This window comes from Triticum aestivum, chromosome 3D (genome assembly GCF_018294505.1).
Source record: "Triticum aestivum cultivar Chinese Spring chromosome 3D, IWGSC CS RefSeq v2.1, whole genome shotgun sequence".
Lineage (NCBI taxonomy): Eukaryota > Viridiplantae > Streptophyta > Magnoliopsida > Poales > Poaceae > Triticum > Triticum aestivum.
In genome coordinates, this window is record NC_057802.1 from 5,660,283 (window position 1) to 5,677,157 (window position 16,875).

The 16,875-nt window shown below is 42.7% G+C and overlaps 1 protein-coding gene across 3 annotated transcripts; it reads left to right on the forward strand.

Moving 5' to 3' along the window:
• Positions 1-1,603: 1,603 nt before the first annotated feature.
• On the forward strand, positions 1,604-7,409 carry LOC123076789 (uncharacterized). 3 transcript variants are annotated; one of them, XM_044498917.1, is made up of 5 exons: positions 1,604-1,868; positions 1,957-2,040; positions 4,526-5,200; positions 5,344-6,681; positions 7,125-7,409. In XM_044498917.1, exons 3-4 carry the CDS (start codon positions 4,534-4,536, stop codon positions 6,678-6,680), a joined length of 2,004 nt encoding a protein of 667 aa, XP_044354852.1. In that variant the 5' UTR covers positions 1,604-1,868; positions 1,957-2,040; positions 4,526-4,533; the 3' UTR covers position 6,681; positions 7,125-7,409. The 3 variants fall into 3 exon arrangements, with proteins under 3 accessions (XP_044354852.1, XP_044354853.1, XP_044354854.1); XM_044498918.1 differs by having other exon boundaries at positions 7,137-7,409; XM_044498919.1 differs by lacking the exons at positions 1,604-1,868; positions 1,957-2,040 and adding an exon at positions 2,076-4,376.
• The last annotated feature ends 9,466 nt before the right edge of the window (positions 7,410-16,875 follow it).

Sequence of the window (16,875 nt, forward strand, 5' to 3'; positions counted from 1 at the left end):
ATTTCCACCACCATCTTCCTTGGACCAAACGGTTCACCACTGTAAAAAATAACCTATAATCTGCTACTAAGACATGGTGTTTGACTAATGAATAATTCACCTATGATTTGTTTCATTGTGTTTCATGTTTGAGTAGTTTCCTTTTGTCTTATTATACCGGCCGGTGTTCTAGGATGCTTAGTATGCATTGTATGAACTGTTATTGTGTTGTACTAGGGTGTTAATATAGAGGTGCACACTATATTGAATCACACTTTAGGGTAAGCAATGTGTTATGATAAGTTTAGTATGGTAGGCCGGAGTGACAAAAGCCGTTTCCTGAGTTTATGAATTATAACATAGGCAATTCGAAAGGAACCTAGAGGAAGTTATGGCCACCGTTAACGTTTTACCTGAATAAATCTTAGTATTTGCGGATACTTGCTAAGTGAACAATTATAAGTACCTGTGAGACCGTTATTTTGCATCATGTAAGGACATGCCTCTGCCGCATAACAGTTCTAACAAGTTTTGTGTACCGGGTATATTATGTCGCCGATTTCCTAGGGGAAAATCCACCACTACCTTCACAACCATAAAACTTTCTCTCTTTTTATTTTTACAAACTACTCCCTCTGTAAAGAAATATAGGAACAGTGATCTAAACGCTCTTATATTTCTTTACAGGGAGAGTAATATATAATAGTACCTGACTTTTAACTTTATCTTTCTAAGTACATTAGCTATATCTTGCATTTTTATCTTAGTTCTACATACTTTAAGCATAGTAAACGTTTAATGGTGGGAGATATAGGGTTTTTTCTCCCGGGCCGCCCGTGGGAGTGACATGGGAGGTGGCGGGAGAGGGGGGGGGAGGCAATAATGAGTTTTTCTTCAATCACAAAGTGAAAGGAGTTTTTTTTTTCGGAAATGATAAATCATGAACGTTTGGGGTTTCACCATGGCACATCGAACGTTTTTTATGGCGATTTTAGTTGACACAAGGATGACAAGTTTAGTCAGCAATCACGACAATTTTTTGGCGAAAAATAAACCGAGAGTCGATTTGTCATCCTTGCCAACTAAACTTACCGTGGTCAGCATATATTAATTGTCAAAAAGATATTCAAGAGGAGGCATGCAAAGAAGGCCTCGCGCTTGCACTGGAGCGCACGACCTGCCCCATCCAGGTGGAGTTGGACTCCTTGGAAGCAGTGGTGATGCTACAGGCCACTGAACGGAACCGGTCGAGGCACATGACCATTGTGAGTGAAGTTCAGGAGATGCTAAAAGTTGATAGGGAGATCTTAGTTACTCTTATTAGCCGTACCAAAAATAAAGTTAGTCATAGCCTAGCTGCCTACGAGCGTTGTACTTCTCAGACTGTGGTGTGGTTAGGAGGAGGTACAGAAGAAATTGTGAACCTGTGCAAGGATGATGCAGCACCTTAAGGAATGAGATTTTCCTTCCCCCGCAAAAAAAAATTGTCAAAAAGATATTTGATTTGACATGGTCAAATCCTTTTGGGACTTACGGGCGTTTTTTAAGTTGTGAAAGGAGTTGGACTGTTGTACATGTTCTTTTTGTTGTGCCCCTGCCCACTGTTCTCGGTTGGTCCCACGGCGCAGAAACCCCCCACGTGATCGTCGTAGGCGCTCCTAAGCTTTCTTCCCACCCGTGGCTCCTCCGCCCTCTCCGCCCCGTACGCCTCATGGCCGCTCTTACTGAGTGAGCCGATCCGGCGACCCCTGCCTCCCTCGGAGAGCATCCCCCACCCCACCAGATCAGCTCGCCGTCCGGCATCCCCTTCCTCCTCCTCCTCCTCCTCCGGCAGTGGGCCGCACTGCCGTGGGCGCTGAGCGAAGGCCTCCGGTCGATCCGTCCCGCGGGTGAGGAACCCCTGTCTTTCTTTTCTTGGAGCTGATTTTAAGCCGGTTCTTGCTCGCCGCTCAACGATCTCTGCTGGCTTCCTTGCAGAGCACCGATCGCGCTTGGAAGGGGGCCAATCGAGCAAGGAATTAGCCTGGAGGTGGGGTGACAAGGGGAAGCAGAGGAACCAAGGTCTGCTGCCTCCGTCTGTGCCTTTCTCTTCCAGATTTGTTCTTTTCAGATGCCCTCTTTGCGATTTGCGAACTCTTTCCTCGTAGCATTCGAGAGCTCACTCATCCCACCGAAGTCAGCTTAAACTAGTAGTACGTTGAACAGTAAAACGGAGATCTCCTGACACTCGGTGGCTGCAGTTAAATGTAAAAGAAAACGATTTTTTTAGGCTAAGCACACGTTTCAACCAAAGCACACCTTTAGGCCAAACAATCAACTTACAGTAGTACAGTACTTAACAGTAAAACAGAGATCTCCTGACATTGGTGGTGGTACTAGTTAAATGTAGGAGTATGATTTGTTCATGCTAAGCACACCTTTCAGCCAAAGTACTTGGCCAAGGGCACAGGAAAAATCAAGGTTTAGCGGCGAACGAACCTGCTGCTCTCCTAAATTGCAACCAATCAAAGTTTTCTCCGCCAACCAGGCGCGTCTTCGACTTCGATTGACGAACTGCCCTGAACAAATCTTGCAGAAAATTCTAGATTTTTGCAATCGGAGCTGTTCAAATTCGCACGCTAAAATATAGTTTATGATTGGATGCATGAAAGTAATGTTAATGCATTTGTCATTAACAGTAATTCCGCCGTTTAATATTTTACCACGTGTATTAAGTGAAGAGAGTTCGTGGCCGGAGCTTTAAGTCGGAGAGGCTGTCAGAGCCAAAAATAGCAGTTAATTAAGGAAACATAGTTGTTTCGTTGATATGATATTAGTATCTCCATTCTTAAAGAGGGGTTAGCTGAAAATCCAGTAGTCAGCTTATACTAGTGTTGAACTTACGGATTACTACCAAATTTGTGGAATGTGTTGAATTTCTTCAATGTCATCTGCACATGGTTTCACTTTTATTGATAAACCAACATGGCCTGGTTTTGACATACAGATTCAATATAGTTTTGTGGTACACAGAAAATTCTAGATTTTTGCAACCAGAGTTGTTCAAATTTTCACGCTAAAATATATGGGATGTTTATGATTGGATGCATGAAAATAATGTTAATACATTTGTCATTAACAGTAATTCCGCCGTTTAATATTTTAGCATGTGTATTAAGTGAAGAGAGTTCATGGCTGGTGCTTTAAGTTGGAAAGGGGGTCAAAGGCAAAAGAAGCAGTTAATTAAGGAAGTATTAGTTGTTCCTTTGATATGATATTAGTACCCCCATTCTTAAAGAGGGGTTAGTTGATCCTGCTTGGTCTAGCATTGTAGCTTTATTTTTACATGACCAGACTACCTTCAGCCAAACAATGTTGTAGATTTTCAGTAGTAAAAATCAACGGTCTGTTCTGTGTCATCTTAAGAGAGTACTGAAGAGCTAGATTATTTCAGAGCTCAAATTTTATTCTTTTTTGCACGGTTGAGATGAATTACGCGAAGCGATGTTACATTAAAGTGTAACTGCAGTGCCTTTCTTATCTTCCAGCACTGTACAGTGATGGTGGTGCTGCAATTGTACTAGTCAATGGGGTGAAAGCTAAGAACCTTGGCCTTCAAGTTATTGCAAGGATAAAATTTTGAGCTGTCTTGCCTTACATGCCTTGTCATTATTCATTGCTGGTGAAACAAATGTTGTTTGAAAATTTTCGACCCATTATTCTTGTTAATGAAGACTTGTACAATGATCTTTTTCTGTAGGATTCGATGCTATTTTTTCTCTTTTCTTGTTATTTTGCATTAACACTCATTACAACTTCAAGCGCTTGTACTATTTACAACAGCTCCAGCTCTTGCTATCCTAAAGGTTATATCAAATTCAGGTCTCAAGATTCACAAATAGCCTCATTCTAGTGATACGATAAAGAAAGTGACAATTTAGTCACACTTGGATCCGGTAAAGCCATTTTTGTTTGATTTTTAGCAATGTCGCTGTCACTTTTAACTCAACACATGGAGATGCTAATTCACCCGAGCTATGTAAAAAATTCCATAATTGAGGAAGAACTCTAATTCTTACTACTACTCGAGCTTCTCGACCTCTTATGAAATCTATTCATTTAGCAATGTACAGAAGGAAATGATAGCTTCATTTTCAATCAAGATATACTGAATGGATATGTAGGAATCAAAGCAACCGCTAGAGCTCTGGAATCAGAGTTCTTTGAATTTGCACATTAAAATATTTATGACGGGTTATATGAAAATAATCTTACTGCATTTGTCTTCAATAGTACATTCATTGTTTTTTTTACCACATGTACTAAAAAAGAGAGTTCATGGCCGGTGCTCCAAGTTAAAGAGCCAGTCATGTTATAATAGCTACATAAATGTTCAAATATCTCGATTCTTAAAAAGGGTAAGTGACTTTGGTTATTTTTATTATCCTTGTCACTTGTTTCTTTTCCCTTAGGGGTGAAATGTCTGATGGATGGATATAGCTTCAGCTTCTTTTTATTCCTGCACCATTCTTCATTAATCATTGCTCACGCAATTTTACTATTTCAGGCCACAAAATGACTGTAATAGATTTCATAGATCTGAGTGATCATGATATTATTGACTTGAGCAGCAGCGATGACGAGACTGTTCAGGAGGATCATATTGCAACTCAGCACCGGGCGGCGTCGCTTGATAGGCAGACTATGCATGTCGTAGCTGGTGAAGGAATCGAAGATGTGCAGGCTGCGTTTGTTGCAGCTAGTGAAGGAAGGCAAGATGTGCAGGCTGTGTTTGCTGCAGCTAGTGAAGGAAGACAAGAGGCTGCTGATTGCGGACATGCTTTGGAAGCCACCACATCGTCCTTGGTTACAGAAAAAGAACCTCTTGTTGCAGCTAGTGAAGGAAGCCAAGAGGCTGCTGATTGCGGACATGCTTTGGAAGCCACCATATCGTCCTTGGTTACGGAAAAAGAACCTCTTCTTGCAGCTAGTGAAGGAAGCCAAGATGTGCAGGTTGTGCTTGTTGCAGCTCGTGAAGGAAGCCAAGATGTGCAGGCTGCTAGTGAAGGAAGCCAAGATGTGAAGGTTGTGCTTGTTGCAGCTACTGAAGGAAGTCAAGAAGCTGCTGACTCTGGAAATGGTTTGGAAGCTACAGCATCGCCTTTGGTTACTGAAAAAGCACCTCTTGATACGGCTGAATCGCACAACTGTCCACTCTCTCCCACATCAGCGCTGTTCCCCAGTATATTCCTCTATCCCTTTCTCTGTACAGTTCTGTGTTTATCTTGCAAACAGTCCATATCAAGCAAACATTGCAACAAATTATTATTATTTGAAGTTAACAGCACCCTTCCCAGAAAAAAAATTAACATTGACCTTCTGCAGGCCCGACTTCTACCGTTCTGAAGGCTCCGACCTTTGAAGGTGGCGATGCAAAGCTGGTAAGAGGGAAGGTGAAGCGTCCCAGGAAGAACTACCACACCGGTACTCCTAGGACAAGTCCTAGGTTTGAACTGAAGCCTGAATGTCGGAACGGGTCTCTGGAAGAGCTGCCAGCCGAGGCACTGACCTCTGAAGGTGGCGACGCGGAGCTGGTGAGAGAGAAGATGCAACATCCTGGGAAGGATTACCATACCGGCACTCATGGGACAAGTCCTAGGTTTGAACCGAAGCGTGAATGTCATAACGGGCCTGTGAAAGAGCTGCCAGCCGAGGCTCTGACCTCTGAAGGTGGCAACGCAAAGCTGTTGAGAGCGAAGGTCAAGCATCCTCGGATGAACTACCATACCAGCACTCCTAGGACAAGTCCTATGTTTGTAACGAAGCTTGAATGTCATAACAGGCCTTTGGAAGAGCTGCCAGCCGAGGCTCTGACCTCTGAAGGTGGCAATGAAGAGCTGGTGAGAGGGAAGCTGAAACATCCTACGAAGAACTACCATGCTGGCACTCCTAGGACAAGTCCTAGGTTCGAACAGAAGCTTGATTGTCGTAACGGGCCTGTGGAAGAGCTGCCAGCCGAGGCACTAATTTCTGAAGGTGGCGATGTGGAGTTGGTGAGAGGGAAGGTGAAACGTCCTAAGAAGAACTGCCATACCGGCACTCCTCGGACAAGTCCTAGGTTTGAACCAAAGCATGAATATCATAACGGGCCTGTGGAAGAGCTGCCAACCGAGGCACTGACCTCTGAAGTTGGCGACGCGGAGCTGGTGAGAGGGAAGCTGAAACATCCTAGGAACAACTACCCTGCTGGCACTCCTAGGACAAGTCCTAGGTTTGAACCGAAGCCTGAATGTCATAACGGGTCTATGGAAGAAATGCCAGCCGAGGTTCTGACCTCTGAAGGTGGTGATGCTGAGCTGGTGAGAGGGGAAGTGAAACATTCTAGGAAGAACTACCATACCGGCACTCCTCGGACAAGTCCTAGGTTTAAAACAAAGCGTGAATGTCGTAACGGGTCTGTGGAAGAGCTGCCAGCTGAGGCTCTGACCTCTGATGGTGCTGATGCAGAGCTGGTGAGGGGGAAGGTGAAACATGGTAGGAAGGATTACCATACTGGCACTCCTAGGACAAGTCCTAGGTTTCAACTGAAGCGTGAACGTCGCAAGGGGCCCGTGGAAGAACCGGCAGCCGATCACAAGAGGTTCCGCACACTAGAAGAATTAATTGCCTCTCCTGACAATGCAGAATCTGCGAAGACCCCCTTTACCGACTCTCTGAACTAAGGTAGTTTACTGAATATGATGCCCATGAAACTTTCAAACTGTTGTTGCTCTAGATTGTCTCATGCATGTTTACGGAACCACCATTGTTGCATTTGTAGTGTGGCTGGAGCTCACAATTGCCCCATGTATCTCAGAATTAGTATTCCCATTGCACCAAATCCATCTAAATTGTAACTTGTGGCTGACTGTTGACTGCAATACTTTTGATGTTCGTGTGCATTTCTGCGATATAATGTCTGACACACTGCTTCTAGTTAAAACCTCAGAAAGACTTTGAACTTGTTTTGTTTGTCATGCACATTTTGATGTACTTGGAAAAGGTACATGTCTGCTGCTATTTGGGACTTGAGAAAACTTTCAGATTGAAATTTGTGAAAGAAACTACACTTAAATTTGTGAAAAAAAAAGTGTGTTTGGTACATGAAGCCTGAAGCTATATTTTAGTTCTGTTCACAGATGAATTTACAACTGTGAAGGCTGAAGACCATCAGTACTTGAAGAATGTTGTTCCTTGGGAGTTGAGAAAACAACACCAGGCTGCAAGCTGAGATGTAAGTGTGCATTAATCATGTAACCAACCAGCAATAGGTTGAAATTTGTGAGCAACTGCAGTGTGAAATTTGTGAAAAACTCTGTTTTCTTTGTGGAGGTTGGAACTGTATTTAGTCGTGCTCACAGGGGAATTTACAACTGTGAATGTTGAACAACGTCAGTTAGTGCTACTTACTGGAAGTATTTTCTTTTTGGCGAGGGTACTTACTCCAAGTTCCGAGCCTGAGCATATCCTCTTATAATTTGTGAGCAACCGTAAGCATAATAATATTCTGAAGGCGTATTGTCTGAAATCGTCTCATATTTTTCATATACTAGTTCAGAAGACTAAAACTGTATAACTGATGATTTTCAGGACAGGGGTGTTGTTGATATGGTTGGTTCAGAAACAAAGATATAACACACCAGGATTTATTTGAATTGTGAACGCTAACTTTTGGAGCATGCGATTTCTGTCTTGAAAGTCCTTTTAGAACTACAAAGTCCAGGTTGCTCAGAAGGAAAAAAAAACAAGCACACACAAGATTTGATGCTAACTATGAAGAGAAAATTATTATGAGCACACAAAAGACTTGATGCTAACTATGAGCGTGAAAAACTTCATTTTCTTTAACTTGTTCTTGTTAAGTGAACAACTGAGAGATATTCGAAAAAAAGGGGAAATGTTTTGCACTGTTAGAAAAGATGTTAAATGCAGGAATTTTTTCCTACAAATTTGACACGTCTAATATCCTTTGGGTTAAGCCGTTAAAATCCATTTGTCATAAAAGAATCATCATTACTTTGGGGGAAAAGCTATGAGTGGACTTTTTTTTTAAGTTTCAATTCTTTTCTTCTTCTTATTGAGATACATATTTCAATTTCTAGAACAGTTGAAAGGGGGAAAAAATAACACCAGCTAGATGTATAGAAGTAGTAGTTGAAAGAAGCTGATGCTAAGGGCATCTCCAAGGCGGACCCGTAAACCCCCCGCAACCGTCCGGATCGCGAAAGCCATCCAACGCGGTCCTCTATCGGTCCGCAGGGCGGTCCGGACGCGATTTCTCCCGCAAAATGGAGACAAAAGTGGGGGAGGTTTGCGGGAGTCTGGACATGCCAAACGTACGAATCTGACACCCCAGGCCCACCCAAAAACCCTACCCGGACCCCGCGACTCCATCCTCCCCATTTTCTCTCCTTCCTTCTTTCTCTCTTGTCGTCGCCACCACTCCACCACCCGGCCACCACGCCACATCCCTGCCGAAAATCTGCGTCTCCGTCACCTCCGGCGATCCAGTAGGGCTCCCTGCAGCTTCTACTCCATCTCCGTTCAACCTCCTGTCCTCCGACCGCCCTGCCAGGTACCATCCTCTATCATGCCCGGCAACTGTTCGATGAACGCCGGAGCTAAAAACAGTTTCCCCTTCTTCTTTCTAGCAATGGATTCTGATTTGGAGTACATATACGAGCAGTAGGTTGAGTCGTCCGACGGCTCGTCAGACGAGGAGTACTCCGATGAGACGGCGATGATGCAGGCGGTCCTTGAAGACACGGATCGTGCGGAGGAGCATGTACTCAATTTCAAGGGCCTGATCAAGGGTCATCGAGGGCTCAACCGCAACAGGGCGCATGGCCATTTGACACTGATGGTCGACTACTTTGCCCCGGATGCACTCTTTGCTGACCATTTTCATCGGCGTTTTCGGATGCGCAAGACTGTCTTCGATCGTTTGTACCACGGCGTTAGGTCCTATGATGACTACTTCTTCCTGAAGAAGGACGTTGTGGGAACGATTGGCTTCTCTGGTTATCAGAAGTGCATGGCCGCACTCCGGATGCTTGCATATGGCACAACCGCTGATCCATAGGACGAGTACCTACGGATGTCTGAGAGCACATGCCATGGTCAGGTTTGCAACTATCGTGGTCGAGGTGTTCGGACCTCTGTAGCTGAGAGAACCAACCGTGGCAGACACTGAGAGGCTCCTGGCAATCTTAGAAGCAAGAGGGTGCCCAGGTTTGCTTGGCTCTCTTGACTGCATGCATTGGAAATGGAAGAACTGCCCGAAGGCTTTACAAGCACTAGTGCAGAACCGGGCTTTAGCACCGGTTCGTAAGGGCCTTTAGTGCCGGTTCTGTAACCGACACTAAAGGGTGGGGACTAAAGGTCCCCCCCTTTAGTACCGGTTCAGCACGAACCGCCACTAAAGTGCCACCACGTGGCACGAGCCTGGGCGGGGGGCGGGAAGACCTTTAGTACCGGTTGGTAACACCAACCGATACTAAAGGGTTGGGGGTTTTGGTTTTATTTTTCCTTTAATTGTGTTTTCAATTTAATTTAGAGATTGTTTTTACATTATAATGAGTTGTTAAATCACTAGGTGAAAGTGGATATGGATCGTCCTAAGTGATCAAGTAATATGGATATCGCATATACTTGATCACTATAGCCATATCCATATTACTTGATCACTTAGGACGATCCATATCCACTTCAAACTAATCCGCGGTACTTTCACCTAGTGATTTAACAACTCATTATAATCTGCGGTTTCTTTCATAAATGATATACATCATCATCATCATCATCATATAACTCATCATCATCATCATCATCATATTAATATAAAAACTCTTGCATCATCATCATCATCATCATCATCACGTGGTGGCACTTTAGTGGCGGTTCAGCACGCAAACTCATTATAACTCATCATCATCATCATCATCATCATCATATTAATATAAAAACTCTTGCATCATATCATCACCAACAACAGTACTAGCTAGCTAATAATCATCATGGTCGTCATTACCACTATTTAATCATCATAGTTATTACCGCTATCTAATCATCACCAACTCTAGCTTAAAGAAGAAACATTCACTTGTACCAGAAGCAAAGATATCATCGAGTTCAACATGGTCATGAGATTATAAGCGTTCATAAGACCACAAAAGCAAATCACTTTGAGATTAAGTTCAGGACGAAGAACACGGACATGAGAGGACAAGTACTAAGAGCATGAATTAGCTAATCACTCCTGCTGGTCTCTCTCAGGTAAAATAGCATAGAACATGTGTAGCTCTCCTGATTCATCGTATTGGAGCATGCAGATGAACCTGTCTCCTGATCATGGGCTGCGCTTCTGATTGCTGCCCCTAGTACTTCTCTGCGATCGTTCACAATTTCGCTCCAGTCTTTCACTATTAAGCATTCCTTGGTTTTAGAAATCCTGAATGCACTCATGTGCAATGTAGGATGTCTTGGTCGTAAGCTAACAATTGACATGCGACCTTTAGTACCGATCCACTGAGGCACAACTGTCATCGGGAGTCCCTGTTGAAGAACATCGTATAGTAATACTTAGCAATGAAGTTTAGCTTGAAAAATAATTTATGCAAAAGTGCACTGAGGACAAATAGTAAAAATCTTACCATCTTGCCTAAATAGATGTGACCGTAGTTCAATACAAACACTATTGGTCGCACGTTTTGAGTACTAAGATTTTCAAATTCAGGAAAATAATTTCTCTTGACAGCATCAAGATCCTCAAGCTATGAAACATAATGACTTATCTCCTCGCGGTTTAGTTCAGCCCCGGGACAGTGGATGGTCTTGTCTACCAAGCGCTGGACATGTTTGCTTGAATGGAAATAAGCTGTCAATAGAAATTAGTTGTCAACTATTTATGAATAAACAATATCGAAGACATAAATATGGTTGAGAAACTCACATAATGGTAGAACTGGAGGCGTCTGCACATCGACCCAAATGTCTCTATTACCTTCAATATCATCTTCCGGACGAATATCAAAGGTGATAAGCATATCAGACTCAAATGCATAAGCCTTGCATAATGCTTGCCAAGTTTTGCATTCAAAATAAGTGTAGGTGTCTGCATTGTATAATTTGATGTCGAAGGTATAACCATGCTCGGTCTTCAAGTAAACTTTCTTTACCTCCATAGTTTTGTTAGGACTGAAACCTATCTTATCCAAGACAAAAATTCTTGCATGGCAAGGGATACGCTAGTAGAATAGTGAAATTTTAAAATTATAAGTTGAAGCAAATGAAGCATATAAGTCAAGCTTAATTACGAAAAAATACTTGTCATTGTGACTTACTGTATCCACTTCGAAGGTCTCATCCAGCTTGATGCTGAAGCGCCTATCATCAACTAGGAAATTTCTGTCGCACAGGCCACGCTCGTCTTCACAGTATTCGCACATAACGAAATCGTTTTCGTCGTCAGACGACATTTCCTATGTTCATAGGTGAAACATTAATTGATAAACACTTACTAGTTCTATTAATTCAACTAAGCACTTACTAAAAATAAACTAGTTCTATTAATTTTCTTACTAAAAATAAAGTAGCTAGTTCTATATAGTAAAACTTTGATTAGATGATCAAATCTCATATACCTAAATTTAATATATCTAATTCATCTAACATTAATATATCTAATTCATCTATAACTAAAAGTATAAAAAACTAATTCATCTAACATTAATATCTAGCTAATTCATCTAATTCATATCTAACATATATTTCTATCTAATTAATTCATCTAACATTTGACATTAATATATCTAACATTTCTATATATATATAATCATCTAACAATTGACATTAATCTAACATTTATATAAAGTAAAAGTATAAAAATCTAAAAAAAACAGAAAACAGAAAAAAATCATTAAGAAAAATATGTCTCTGTTTGTGTGTGTGCACTGTGTGTGTGAGGCCGCCGGCCATGGCGCGCGCGGTCGATCTTACAGCGGGGCAACGGCCGGCGATGCGAGGCGACGGGGGGCGGCGACGGGGACGGGCCGGGGCGGCGACCGGCCGGCGCGCGCGCGATCGAAAACGACGGGGACGGGCGCGCGCGGCGACGAGGGCGGGGACGGGCGCGCGCGACGGGGTGGGCGGCGACATCGACGGGGACGGCGACGGCGACAGGGACGGGCGCGCGCGACGGAGGCGGCGACGGGGACGGGCGCGACGAAGACGAAGAAGAAACTAACTGAAATTTCGTAAGTGCTGTTTATATAGAAGTGGCCTTTAGTACCGGTTGGAGCCACCAACCGATACTAAAGGTCAATTTTGGCCAGACGAAGCGGCGGGAAAGCCAGGCCTTTGTACCGGGTGGCGGCTCCACCCGGTACTAAAGACCCCCCTTAGTACCGGTTGAAGCCACGAACTGGTACTAAAGGTGGCGCGCTCCCATCCCGCGGTGCACAAAGTTTAGTCCCACCTCGCCAAGCGAAGGGCCGCCGCACTGGTTTATAAACACAGCCACGACTCCTTCTTCGAGCTACTCTCTAAAGCAGGCTTCTGGGCCTAACTTTGCCGCGCTGCCCTGTGAGCCTGCTGGGCCTTATGGGCCTGCATATCCACGCCCAAGTCCGAGCAGGCCCACTGGGCAGCGCGCAAATAATTTTTTTATATAGTTTTCTTCTTTTGTTTATTTCTGAGTAGGTTTTTGCTGTATTTAGAGTTTCTTTGTGAATATTTTTTCTTTACGTACAAAAAATTACAAACTTTCTGTTAGTGCCAGTAGTTTTCAAATTTGAATAGTTTAAATTTGAATTATTTGAAATTTGTCTGAATCACTACTTTGTGAATAACTTAACTTTAAAAATAGATTTTTCAGTAATTCTTTTTTCTTATGTTTAATATTAGTGTGTTTTATCATTATATTCAAATTGGTAATACATCTGGAGTTGTAATAAGTTAAAAAAATGAAGTGCCGGTGTAACAGATGAGTTTTCGTCTGAAATCCTAATACTTCGAAAGAGCTTGTCCAGTTTGTACACGAAGTGCATCCAGTTTTTGCCGTAACCCTCTCTACTTTTTTGCACATGCTATGTGGGTGAAATGATGATACCATGCCAAGTTTCAACCTTTTCAGAGTTTATTTTGTAATGCTTTTCAATTTCACAGTCATTTAGCTCTCAAAACAAATCAGTAAATGAATGAAAAATAGCAAATGATGTCAGAAAGGGTTGAAAATTGATGACGTGGCCTTGAATCGTGCATACTGAACGCAAAAAAAGTCCAGAGTTGTAATAAGTTTAAAAAAATGAAGTGTCGGTGTAACAGATGAGTTTTTTCGTCCGAAACCCTGATACTTCGAAAGAGATTGTCCAGTTTGTACACAAAGTGCATCCAGTTTTTGTCGTAACCCTCTCTACTTTTTTGCACATGCTATGTGGGTGAAATGATGATACCATGCCAAGTTTCAACCTTTTCAAAGTTCATTTTGTAGTGCTTTTCAATTTCATGATCATTTAACTCTCAAAACAAATCAGTAAATAAATGAAAAATAGCAAATGATGTTAGAAAGGGTTGAAAGTTGATGATGTGGCTTTGAATCGTGCATACTGAATGCAAAAAAGGTCCGGAGTTATAATAAGTTTAAAAAAATGAAGTGCCGGTGTAACAGATGAGTTTTTTCGTTCGAAACCCTGATACTTCGAAAGAGATTGTCCAGTTTGTACACGAAGTGCATCCAGTTTTTGCCGTAACCCTCTCTACTTTTTTGCATATGCTATGTGGGTGAAATGATGATATCATGCCAAGATTCAACCTTTTCAGAGTTCATTTTGTAATGCTTTTCAATTTCATGGTCATTTAGCTCTCAAAACAAATCAGTAAATGAATGAAAAATAGCAAATGATGTCAGAAAGGGTTGAAAGTTGATGACATGGCTTTGAATCGTGCATACTGAACGCAAAAAAAGTCCGGAGTTGTAATAAGTTTTAAAAAATGAATTAAATGATGGCCTTTCTGACATCAATGATCTTTTTGTGTACAGTCTGAATTGTCAATATGAGACCTCACCGGTTTAAAAACCGGAGAAGACTCATATTGTGGCCACAATTTCTACACATAGAGTTCAATGAAGACCAAGTGGTTGTGATAGTTTGAGAAGTAACATATTTAAGGTGGTAAAAACTCTGTTAGCGGAGCGAGGTGGGACTAAAAAAGTGCTGCAAAATGAATCAACTAGAAACCTCTAGTACCGGTTTGTGGCATGAACTGGTACTAAAGGTGCTGGTGGGGCCCCAGCCTGACCACAGCCTGCCACAGCCTCTTTAGTACCGGTTCGTGGCACGAACCGGTACTAAAGGTTCACCACGAACCGGTACTAATGAGCTCCGCCCACCTAGCCGTTGGAACCGGCACTAATGGTCACATTAGTGTCAGTTCAGTTCCAAACCGGGACTAATGTGCTTCAAATTAGGCCCTTTTTCTACTAGTGAAGGGCAATTTCAGAGTCATGTTAAGAAGCCCATCATCATTCTTGAAGCAATTGCATCTCATGATCTTTGGATTTGGCACGCTTTTTTTGGCATACCCGGTTCTCACAATGACATCAATGTGCTGCAACGATCGTCGTTGTTTGCGAGGCTGACTGAAGGAAAAGCTCCTCCTTGCCACTATACTGTCAATGGACATGAGTACAACATGGGTTACTATCTGGTTGACAGCATCTATCCTCCATGGGCTACCTTTGTCAGCACCATCTCAAACTCAGCTAGCCAGAAAAAGGCTCACTTTGCCCAAAGACAAGAAACGGCTAGAAAGGATGTCAAGAGGGCATTTGGAGTTCTTCAGGCCCGTTTTGTAGTTGTTCGTGGAGCTGCAAACAATGGGATCCGGAGACCTTGTGGGAGGTGATGACATGTTGTGTGGGTGATCCTATCCAACTTCCAGACCAGAATCCGGCCACATTTGAGGAGTTTATTCAAATGCATCAACAAATTCGACATCGACCAACTCACGAGCAGTTCAAGGAAGATATTTGATTTTTTAAAAAAAAAATTAACTAGCACTGCATGCGGCTATTTGAACTTCTGTGCCCTTTGCATGCGGCTACTGATCGTGCAGACTGAGAAAAATCCGGAAAGGCGGATGTATGTGGCTACGGTTGGATGTCGGCCTCTCACATCTATGTCCGTGGACGGATGCGGGGCGTTTTTTGCGGGTTGCCGTTCGAGATGCCCTAATAAAGTAGAATAGAAGCCGAAAATGCTCTTTGGAGGCCGAGCACCATGAGGCTCGCTATCTTGGGCGTTGGTTTTCACATGGATCAGGCGCTGCTTCGTACTTATCTCATGTATTCCACCCGCCGTGGTTTTACACGGCACCGTATTCCCATTTATGCACAGTGGCAGCGGCCGTACCAGCAGAGGAACAAGTGCCATCATCGCATCGTGCACAGCAAGATAGACCAGTAGACCACACACGGGGCAGGATTATGGCTGATTGTAGCAACCCATTTACTCGCTGATGCATCCCATGCGCGGAGCCGTACGTCGCACATGATTGCGGTTTGCTTGCTCAATTTCTATGCCTCATCAAATCTTACACGCAGCTACGCTTCACATAGGAGTCTAGCTAGCAAGTGAGTACTGGGGAAGATCACATTGCATGGCCCCTCTGGCCAGTTAACAAACCAGCTGCGCCACTTCGTCCAACTTGGTGTATCAAATTTCTATTTCTAGGACAAATCGTCATTGTGTAACCACCAACATAATATGCCCGTTTTAGTACACGAAATCACCTGAAAACATCCTTTCTTTCTTATTTGATGGGTTTAAAAAAAGAGAAATTGTGCCTAATTCAAATTATTTTGACTGTCACATCTTGGAATGACATTTTTTTCCTTCACATGCATTCATTGTCTAGATGCATTTTCCAAATTACTTTTGCATCACAATTTTTTGTTAGAAAATTCTGGTGACAAATTTGTTTCCTCAAAGTGCCTTCCTCTCAAAGTTATGCTCTTCTTTAACGCGTAAGACACAGCCACCCCTCATGTGATACACAAATAAGTGTACGCGGGCCAACTTAACACGGATACTGCAGTTTATGATCAAACTTTCACACCCTATCCACAAAAATGCATTCAGATTGTTTGTCATTTTATACTAGTGGTTCATTTAAAAAACAACCGCTCCCCTGCACTAATAATTCCGTTACCAATTGAACATACACCCCTCTCCCCTTGCTTCTTCGATGCCATACCATAACTGCGGCTCTCGTCGACCCCATGGCACTCCAAGTGTACTAATCAACATTTTCCAGGTGTGAAATTTCAAAAAATCCTCACATCTTATACTCACATGGGCTCAAGATAAATTACACACACGGAATATTATTTTTTTGTCTGTCCCTCTAGCAAAAGATGGAAACCATTCGACTATTCACACTCTTCAGTTTTTTAGCCAACCACAGATGTTACCTAGTGTTCCTAATCATTTCAATTAAAGATGCACTCTACCATTTTTTTCTGGCGTCATTTTTTCAGAGTAAGCTGGAAAAAATTATGCTATTTTTTCTTTTCAAATAGTATTTATTATTTTCTTATAACCAGATAAAAGAAGATGCACTCTGCCTGGTGCGTTCATATTCTATTTTTAAATGAATTGCGCACACCAGGTTTATCACTGGTTTTATTTTGATTTTCTAACTTACCACCGCATTAACTTGTATATGAAGAACCGTTTTTGGGTTTGTTGCATCACAGTAGCTGAGATTCCCGGGACACCCAACCAAATCCCTGAACTAGAAGAAGCACAAATTTTGGCAGATCTGCCGCATGATTACCTGAATCGCACCTCTCAAAGAAGAATTCCATGTGCATCGCCT

Excerpts from the sequence above, each read along its gene's own strand:
- LOC123076789 (XM_044498917.1), top strand. The coding sequence starts at position 4,534 with ATGACTGTAATAGATTTCATAGATCTGAGTGATCATGATATTATTGAC. Across the intron at positions 5,201-5,343 it reads CACATCAGCGCTGTTCCCCA|GCCCGACTTCTACCGTTCTG; the intron begins GTATATTCCTCT and ends GACCTTCTGCAG.